The following is an 8,584-nucleotide window of genomic DNA, read 5'->3' as shown; positions in this document are numbered from 1 at the left end:
TAACTTTGATAATATACATAATGTCAACAGAGATATAGCGACGTGTTCATCCATAGCCCATCGGAACAGATGTTTATCAATCTGACTTATCTGGGCTACCAAAGGTCAAAGGGACAGTTCAAACTCACACGCCACAGACGTGTCCCACATACATTCTAGAATGTCTCCATTCATAGTCACAGAATCAGGAATCACTAGCTACAGATGTAGGGTCTTAATTTGATCACCCGGTTGTTGCAGCAAATTTCCTGCAAGGTAGGAAATGTAAACTTGTAGTTATTCAAAGTTTAAAAAGAGTTCTAAAGTTTGTAATTTACGCTTAAAAATGTCAGACTTGATTTGCCATAAGTACAAAAATGCATTATCAACCCCTACAAAAATGAATTATAAACCACATAATCATTCACATTTCCAGTTGCTGCAGGATTCTTTCCCTGCTGTGAGAAATCTTTCCATGACATAGACTGACCAGGTGAATCCAGGTGAAAGCCATGATCCCTTATTGATGTCACTTCAATCAGTGTAGAAGAAGGGGAGGAGACTGGATTGTGCTTTGAGACAATTGAGACATGGATTGTGTCTGTGAGCCATTCAGAGGGTGAATGGGCAAGACAAAATATTTAAGTGCCTTTGAACAGGGTAGGTGCCAGGTGCACCCGTTTGTGTCAAGAACTACAATGCTGCTGGGTTTTTCACACTCAACAGTTTCCTGTGTGTGTCAAGAATGGGGGATCCACCCATTATGCCACCCATTATGCCACCCATTATGCCACCCATTATGCCACCCATTATGCCACCATTGACTAGAATGGGGAGACCCGTTCCATTCTATTTCTCAGGTGTCCGTTGTTCTTATTTTGTCCCCGTTCTGCATCTCCTTGGCCCGTCTCAGTCCAGCGGCTCTTTCTCAGGGAGGTCCTCCAGAAGTATAACAGTGTACTCTCCAGCGTGGATGTTTTCCCTTGGCCTCTCTTTAGACAGAAACCTCTCCATTTCCCGCTCCACCTTCTCATCTCCTGAGCTCGCGTTGGCGACCTTCTTCTCAGAAGCCTGGGCCGGTGCATTCCACCTGCAAGATGATTTGACATGGTTTAATTCCATGGTTTGTAACTAAGTGACAACATGTTTCAATCTCATGAACATATTTTCCGGGATGGGTTTGAAAGTGGTGGATTTTACCTGTCTCTGGTACCTATGGCGACACAGATTACGACCAACACCGCCACGCCCGCGACGAAGGCAACGATGATCAACCAACCTGGAGGAGGAGGAGAAGAAGACGAAGCAGACAGTGAGGGGAAGTGACCGTGTCTACTGGGTCCTCTAGTACGTTCACAAAACATTGTCTTCACATTTAAACTGCACCAAGGAGCAGAACGTTCCCTGGTGTATCAGTAGCATATCTTGTTAGCTGGGCGTGTATGATTCAGGAACTGACCCGATGTATATGAATCATGTTGTCTGGATGGGGTTGGTTTTACAGCAGCTGCATCACGAAGAACTGTGGAAATAGAGATTAACTACAATTTACACTCAAAGAGATGTGTTCAATACTAACAAAAAAAGTTCTGTTCTCATTACAGCAGGTATATAGACCTGAACACAAGAACTTTGAAGGGACAGAATATTAGTACACTTCTCCTGGATAAACAGTACTGTACCTGTAGAGGTATCCACTGCCGGTTCCTCCCTTGGTAGAGCAAGCCTATTGCTGCCTTGAATTATTGTCTTTGTTTCAATGAGTGGCTTATCGACTCGGGAGTTGTACGTTTGGTCCTCCTCACCAGCAGGGGCTGCTACTGTGGTGCTACTCTGAGGCAGGAATCCCGACCCTGACCCTTCGATGTCTGAATTCATCCTGACTGTTGTAGGTGCGGTAGAACTGGTGGTTGAGGTGAAGGCCAGCTCTGTGTTCATCTTTGCAGCCCCGCCTTCCTCCAAGTCTGTCATACTGGTTAGGTTAGAACTAGGTGTATGGCTGCTCCCCAAACTTTGGCTAGGTCTGGAGGTGGTACTAAAGCTTGGATCAAGGCTAAGAGGTAACAGGTCTTCTTCTTCAAACTCTGAGATGGGACTATGGCTGGGACTGGGATCCGGTACACGACTAGGGCTGGCGACAAAGTTTGGTCTGAATATATCGTCCTCCATCTCCTCTAGCTCTGTTGTGGTGCTAGCATCATGAGTTGGATAAGGACTGGGGCTGGGGTTAGCATCATGAGTTGGATAAGGACTGGGGCTGGGGTTAGCATCATGAGTTGGATAAGGACTGGGGCTGGGGTTAGCATCATGAGTTGGATAAGGACTGGGTCTGGGGTTAGCATCATGAGTTGGATAAGGACTGGGGCTGGGGTTAGCATCATGAGTTGGATAAGGACTGGGGCTGGGGTTAGCATCATGAGTTGGATAAGGACTGGGGCTGGGGTTAGCATCATGAGTTGGATAAGGACTGGGGCTGGGGTTAGCATCAAGGATTGCGTTAACATCTTCCAAATCAATCAAAAAATCAGTGGTGGGGTTAAACTCTGCTGTGGGGACAAACTCTGCTGTGGGGACAAACTCTGCTGTGGGGACAAACTCTGCTGTGGGGACAAACTCTACTGTGGGGACAAACTCTGCTGTGGGGTTAAACTCTGCTGTGGGGACAAACTCTGCTGTGGGGACAAACTCTGCTGTGGGGACAAACTCTGCAGTGGGGACAAACTCTGCAGTGGGGACAAACTCTGCTGTGGGGACAAACTCTACTGTGGGGACAAACTCTGCAGTGGGGACAATCTTTGCTGTGGGGACAAACTCTGCTGTGGGGACAAACTCTGCTGTGGGGACAAACTCTACTGTGGGGACAAACTCTGCTGTGGGGACAAACTCTGCTGTGGGGCTTTCGGTATCCAGGATCATTTCATCTTCCTCTGGTGAATCAGGTCTATCACTTGGACTGGGGCGAGGAGTTGGACTGGGGCGAGGAGTTGGACTGGGGCGGAGGTTAAAGCTAGGTTTAAGGTTGGCATCAAACAGCTCCCCTTCATCATCTTGTCCTGAAGTGGGGTGTTTCATACTGCCCTCTGTAGTGCTGCCCTCTGTCTCATCTGTGCTGCCCTCCTCTGGGTCAAAGGTGGGCAGTTGGTCTTCCGGGTCAGATGTCACAGGGTCAGGGGTCACCAAATGATCTAGGTCCACTGTTTCGTCACTGCTGGATGTTCCATTGGTGGCATCCGGGGGACCCACTACAAGCTTCTTGAAGACCTTGAAAGTTTCCCCAAGAAAATCCCCAGCAGCCAGAGCGGGAGGTTCTGTCGAGACTGTGACAAAGAGAAGAAAAGACCTCAGCTCAATGATTACCTACTAACATCATGTCCTGACCTTTACAGTAGAGGAAAATTACTGAGCTTTGATGTCTTTGCATGACAAAGGAAGGCCTGGGAGTATTGTGGCCTTTCAGGCTCCTCCCTGGAGTACCTGTGTGAACCTGTCGTGTTCTGACTCACCATACAGGAAACATGATTACTAACTGGGATGACTAATCGTCTGCCTTTGTGTTTGACAGAGGTAGTTTCATCAAATCATTTGGTTTTATTCAACCGCAAAATCAATACACCCAAACCTTTAAATAAACAATGTCTTGGCTTGTCTCTTTTCCCTGTTCTGTTGCCATAATTAGTCAACAGTGCTACTTCCAAAGAGTTTAGGATAGGCTTTGAAGAGGTGCCAAAATGTTACGCCCCAACAGAGGTTTTCACGTGAATACGGTGTGCATATATCTTATTCCTGCAAGAGGGCGTGCTAGGGAGCTAACCAGGGATACACTCTTAGCAGTGAAGATGCCCGGAAGAACCTTTTGGGTTGCCGCACCGGCAGGACCTTTCCAGTTCAAAAAGGTTATTGGAACCCCACCGGAACCTTTTTGTGATGGGAGGGGTTGCATTTTTAACCTTTTTAATAATATATTGTAGAGGTGGCAGCCTATGAGGAGACTGGAGGCGTGGATTATTGGACGTGTGGCTTTCAGATCATTTTTGGGGGGAACCCATTAGAGTAAATGTCATTCCTATTCACCATGTTCATCTTGTACACTGCAAATTTCAATGTTCCTTCAATATTTATGCATATTGCATATTCTAATATAATATGAATAATATAAACATTGCTGATTAAATATAGTAATAAAGTAGTAACTATTCCAACTTTGCAATTTTCATAGGCTCTTGACTGAGGAAGTCATTCACCTCAGTAAGCTTCCTTGAACAACAGAACAGATGAACAGGAAGGACATTTACTCAAACCGGTGACCCAACAAGATATATCTTAAAGCCACACCCCTAATAAGCCACGCCTCCACTCCGGGGTTCCTCCTGGAACCTGTTGCTACATTGAAACGTTAAAGGTTCCACCAAGAACCCCTCAACTAAACAAAGGTGCAAATATGAGCCATTGACTAGCAATGGTTCCTTGAGAAACTCAGGGGATCCTTGAGGATCTCCTGGGTTCCTCAAGTCACCACTAATTCTAAGTGTGTACTGTGGCGAGAGGGGGTACTAGGGAGCTGACCAGGAATACTGTTGCCCAATCCCAAACGTATCTCTGACCCCTTTCCTTAGGTATTTGTTGAATCCTCCAAAGCAGCGTAACTGTTTCATGGAATGTTGAGTGTCATTAAATACTGTTTTCAAACAAAAGGAGAAGTAACTGCTCTTATCTTTGACATTGTTCTTAATATTTGACAACACATGATCCTTTACGTCAAGCAATCTCAGGCCTCCATTTCTAACACACTTGTGAACAGTTTTACCTGAATGAGGTTTCTCCCTGTCCAATAACAGTTTTACCTGAATGAGGTTTCTCCCTGTTCAATAACAGTTTTACCTGAATGAGGTTTCTCCCTGTCCAATAACAGTTTTACCTGAATGAGGTTTCTCCCTGTTCAATAACAGTTTTACCTGAATGAGGTTTCTCCCTGTTCAATAACAGTTTTACCTATATGAGGTTTCTCCCTGTCCAATAACAGTTTTACCTGAATGAGGTTTCTCCCTGTTCAATAACAGTTTTACCAGTTTAACAGTTTTACCTGAATGAGGTTTCTCCCTGTTCAATAACAGTTTTACCTGAATGAATGAGGTTTCTCCCTGTCCAATAACAGTTTTACCTGAATGAGGTTTCTCCCTGTCCAATAACAGTTTTACCTGAATGAGGTTTCTCCCTGTTCAATAACAGTTTTACCTGAATGAGGTTTCTCCCTGTTCAATAACAGTTTTACCTGAATGAGGTTTCTCCCTGTCCAATAACAGTTTTACCTGAATGAGGTTTCTCCCTGTCCAATAACAGTTTTACCTGTATGAGGTTTCTCCCTGTTCAATAACAGTTTTACCTGTATGAGGTTTCTCCCTGTTCAATAACAGTTTTACCTATATGAGGTTTCTCCCTGTCCAATAACAGTTTTACCTGAATGACGTTTCTCCCTGTCCAATAACAGTTTTACCTATATGAGGTTTCTCCCTGTTCAATAACAGTTTTACCTGTATGAGGTTTCTCCCTGTTCAATAACAGTTTTACCTGTATGAGGTTTCTCCCTGTTCAATAACAGTTTTACCTGTATGAGGTTTCTCCCTTCTCACCCAAGCTTGAATGAAACTCACCAAAGCACTTTGGTTTCACAGAAATTCAGGATATACACATTAATGCACCTGTTGGAACAGCTCAGCAATTGCTACAAAGACTGCTGTGTGTTTGTCTACGTGGGGAGGGGGAAGGGGGAGGGAAGGGGAGGGAAGGGGGACTTAGGCACTAAACATGTAAACAATAGGTCCCCAGATTTCACTGAGCTGGAGTACAGGTAGGTTTGAAACACAATGAGGCTCTCCGGTGAAGTAGAAAAGTGCAGACTCATCAGACGAGGATAGGATTACTTGAATTCCATAAGCCTGTGTTCAGATACAACAGGAGGTCTTAGACAGTGACCCATTTTATTTGGCTGCACAATCAATGGCCAGCTGGGGATGTTTTAATAACCCAGATTAATACACAACCAATGGCCAGCTGGGGATGCCTTAATAACCCTGATTAATACACAACCAATGGCCAGCTGGGGATGCCTTAATAACCCTGATTAATACACAACCAATGGCCAGCTGGGGATGTTTTAATAACCCTGATTAATACACAACCAATGGCCAGCTGGGGATGCCTTAATAACCCTGATTAATACACAACCAATGGCCAGCTGGGGATGCCTTAATAACCCTGATTAATACACAACCAATGGCCAGCTGGGGATGCATAAATAACCCTGATTAATACACAACCAATGGCCAGCTGGGGATGCCTTAATAACCCTGATTAATACACAACCAATGGCCAGCTGGGGATGCATAAATAACCCTGATTAATACACAACCAATGGCCAGCTGGGGATGTTTTAATAACCCTGATTAATACACAACCAATGGCCAGCTGGGGATGTTTTGCTCCCAAACATTTTTTTTATTATTTTGTTTTATGCTAACACAATGACTCAGAGAAATATACAGTACTGTACTGTACTGAATTAAACTCCATTGAACTGTACTGTACTGTACTGTACTGTACTGAATTAAACTCCATTGGACTGTACTGTACTGTGGTGAATTAAACTCCATTGTACTGTACTGTGCTGAATTAAACTCCATTGTACTGTACTATACTGAATTAAACTCCATTGAACTGTACTGTACTGTGCTGAATTAAACTCCATTGAACTGTACTGTACTGTGCTGAATTAAACTCCATTGTACTGTACTGTACTGTACTGAATTAAACTCCATTGAACTGTACTGTACTGTACTGAATTAAACTCCATTGGACTGTACTGAATTAAACTCCATTGTACTGTACTGTGCTGAATTAAACTCCATTGTACTGTACTATACTGAATTAAACTGAATTGAACTGTACTGTACTGTGCTGAATTAAACTCCATTGTACTGTACCATGCTGTCCAAACTTGTGAAACATAGACATCTTTTCAATGTCTGGAAAATAAGGCTTCTAGGTGTCTTTTCAACATAATTTAGCTTACTGGGTATGTTGTTACAACGGGGATGGTTGTCAGACTGTGACAAGCAACCCCAACAATAATATCTGATCTTGTTTAATGTGAACACAATTTCTCATGCATTTTTACTTTTGGATGGCCCTGGGAATTGAACCCACAACCCTGGCTTTGCAAGCACCACACACTACCAACTGAGCCAAAGAGCAGGGTTTCACTCATTTGTTTCCTGGGACAGTAATAAATTGTTACTCACCAGGAACAGGGTCGGACTGAACAGGTGCCAGAAGTCCGAAAATAACCCCAAGCAGTAGAGTCCACATCCTGAGATCAGAGATAGGCATCGAGGGAGAGATGAGAGAAGGTGTACTGCTGTGCTCTGGGGTTCTGTTCCCAAGAAGGCTTGTTTTCCTAGGAGTGTCTGTGGGATGTTTGAAGGGTGTAGCTCAACTTTTTTATACTGAGACCCGAGTCACATCAGTGCATCATCGATAGCTAGTGACAGTCGATTGGTTGGCGGAGGTGGGCTAGAACACAGAACACACCCTCTCTTTCAAAAACTCTCCCTCTCTGGCTTTCTCCCTCTATCTCTTTCTTACACACACACACACACACACACACACACACACACACACACACACACACACACACACACACACACACACACACACACACACACACACACACACACACACACACACACACACACACACACACACACACACACACACACACACACACACACACACACTCTCTCTCTCTCTCTAACTCTTTTTCACATTACCAATAGGTCACTTTTTTCTTTTTTATCCAACCATATTAATCATGACCAGATATTTAGGAACAGATTGTCATTGCATGGAGTCTGTGAAGGATGAAACCACATGGAAAAAGTGGTAAGCAAGTTAGATTTAAAAATATATATATATTTTCACCAAGTCAAATGAATGTATTAATATGTTTCATGATGCTCGTATCAAAACCAAAGTAGATCGTTTTACAGATCTTCATTTGATCACTCTGTTTCAGGAGAACTTTCCTGCAATGAAAGGACATTTTAAAAATCAAAGTGTATTTGAGTTTTAAAAAGGCTTCTGAAGTTTGTCATTTAAATTTTTAAACTTGATTTCCTCTTATAAAAAATGTATCAACATCTGCAAAAATGTCCATGAATTATAATCACTTTTTCTGTTGCTGCAAGATTATTTTCCTGCTGTAGAAAACTGGCTCAAATATGAGGTCCTAAATCTAGCAGGAAAGTGCATCCTTGTAGCTGTGTGGATTAACATAGTCTATATGTTTGCCTCGGGGTAAGTTGAGCCGATAGCCACCACAACCCATACAAATAATGATTCTATTTTGTTGATTACATTTGGTCAGGTTTATGCATAGTGTTTTTGTGATATGTCATGCATATGAACTCACGATAGTGCATTTGTATTATAACAGAGCAGACATCATCGTGTCCCGTGTGTACAAATGTAAAACAAGCAGTGGTCTGGTTCCCCTTGACGTTGTTGAGAGAGGAAGTGAGAGAATGGTAGAAGTCCTTTGGAACAGCTGCAA

At 43.5% G+C, this 8,584-nt stretch overlaps 1 protein-coding gene across 1 annotated transcript; it reads right to left on the bottom strand.

Moving 5' to 3' along the window:
- Positions 1–610: 610 nt before the first annotated feature.
- On the bottom strand, positions 611–7,464 carry LOC124033074 (cell surface glycoprotein 1-like). The gene is made up of 5 exons (XM_046345001.1): positions 7,275–7,464; positions 1,662–3,296; positions 1,439–1,501; positions 1,180–1,258; positions 611–1,069 (listed from the first exon to the last, which is right to left on the bottom strand). Exons 1-5 carry the CDS (start codon positions 7,360–7,362, stop codon positions 889–891), a joined length of 2,046 nt encoding a protein of 681 aa, XP_046200957.1. The 5' UTR covers positions 7,363–7,464; the 3' UTR covers positions 611–888.
- Between the last annotated feature and the right edge of the window lie 1,120 nt (positions 7,465–8,584).

The sequence above is a fragment of the Oncorhynchus gorbuscha genome, linkage group LG04 (genome assembly GCF_021184085.1).
Source record: "Oncorhynchus gorbuscha isolate QuinsamMale2020 ecotype Even-year linkage group LG04, OgorEven_v1.0, whole genome shotgun sequence".
NCBI classification, from domain to species: domain Eukaryota; kingdom Metazoa; phylum Chordata; class Actinopteri; order Salmoniformes; family Salmonidae; genus Oncorhynchus; species Oncorhynchus gorbuscha.
Note: the sequence above shows the minus strand (reverse complement) of the source record. Positions and strands in the feature narration are given on the sequence as shown.

Excerpts from the sequence above, each read along its gene's own strand:
- LOC124033074 (XM_046345001.1), bottom strand. The coding sequence starts at position 7,362 with ATGCCTATCTCTGATCTCAGGATGTGGACTCTACTGCTTGGGGTTATT. Across the intron at positions 3,297-7,274 it reads TCAGTCCGACCCTGTTCCTG|TCTCGACAGAACCTCCCGCT; the intron begins GTGAGTAACAAT and ends TCTTTGTCACAG. Across the intron at positions 1,259-1,438 it reads ACATGATTCATATACATCGG|GTTGGTTGATCATCGTTGCC; the intron begins GTCAGTTCCTGA and ends CTCCTCCTCCAG.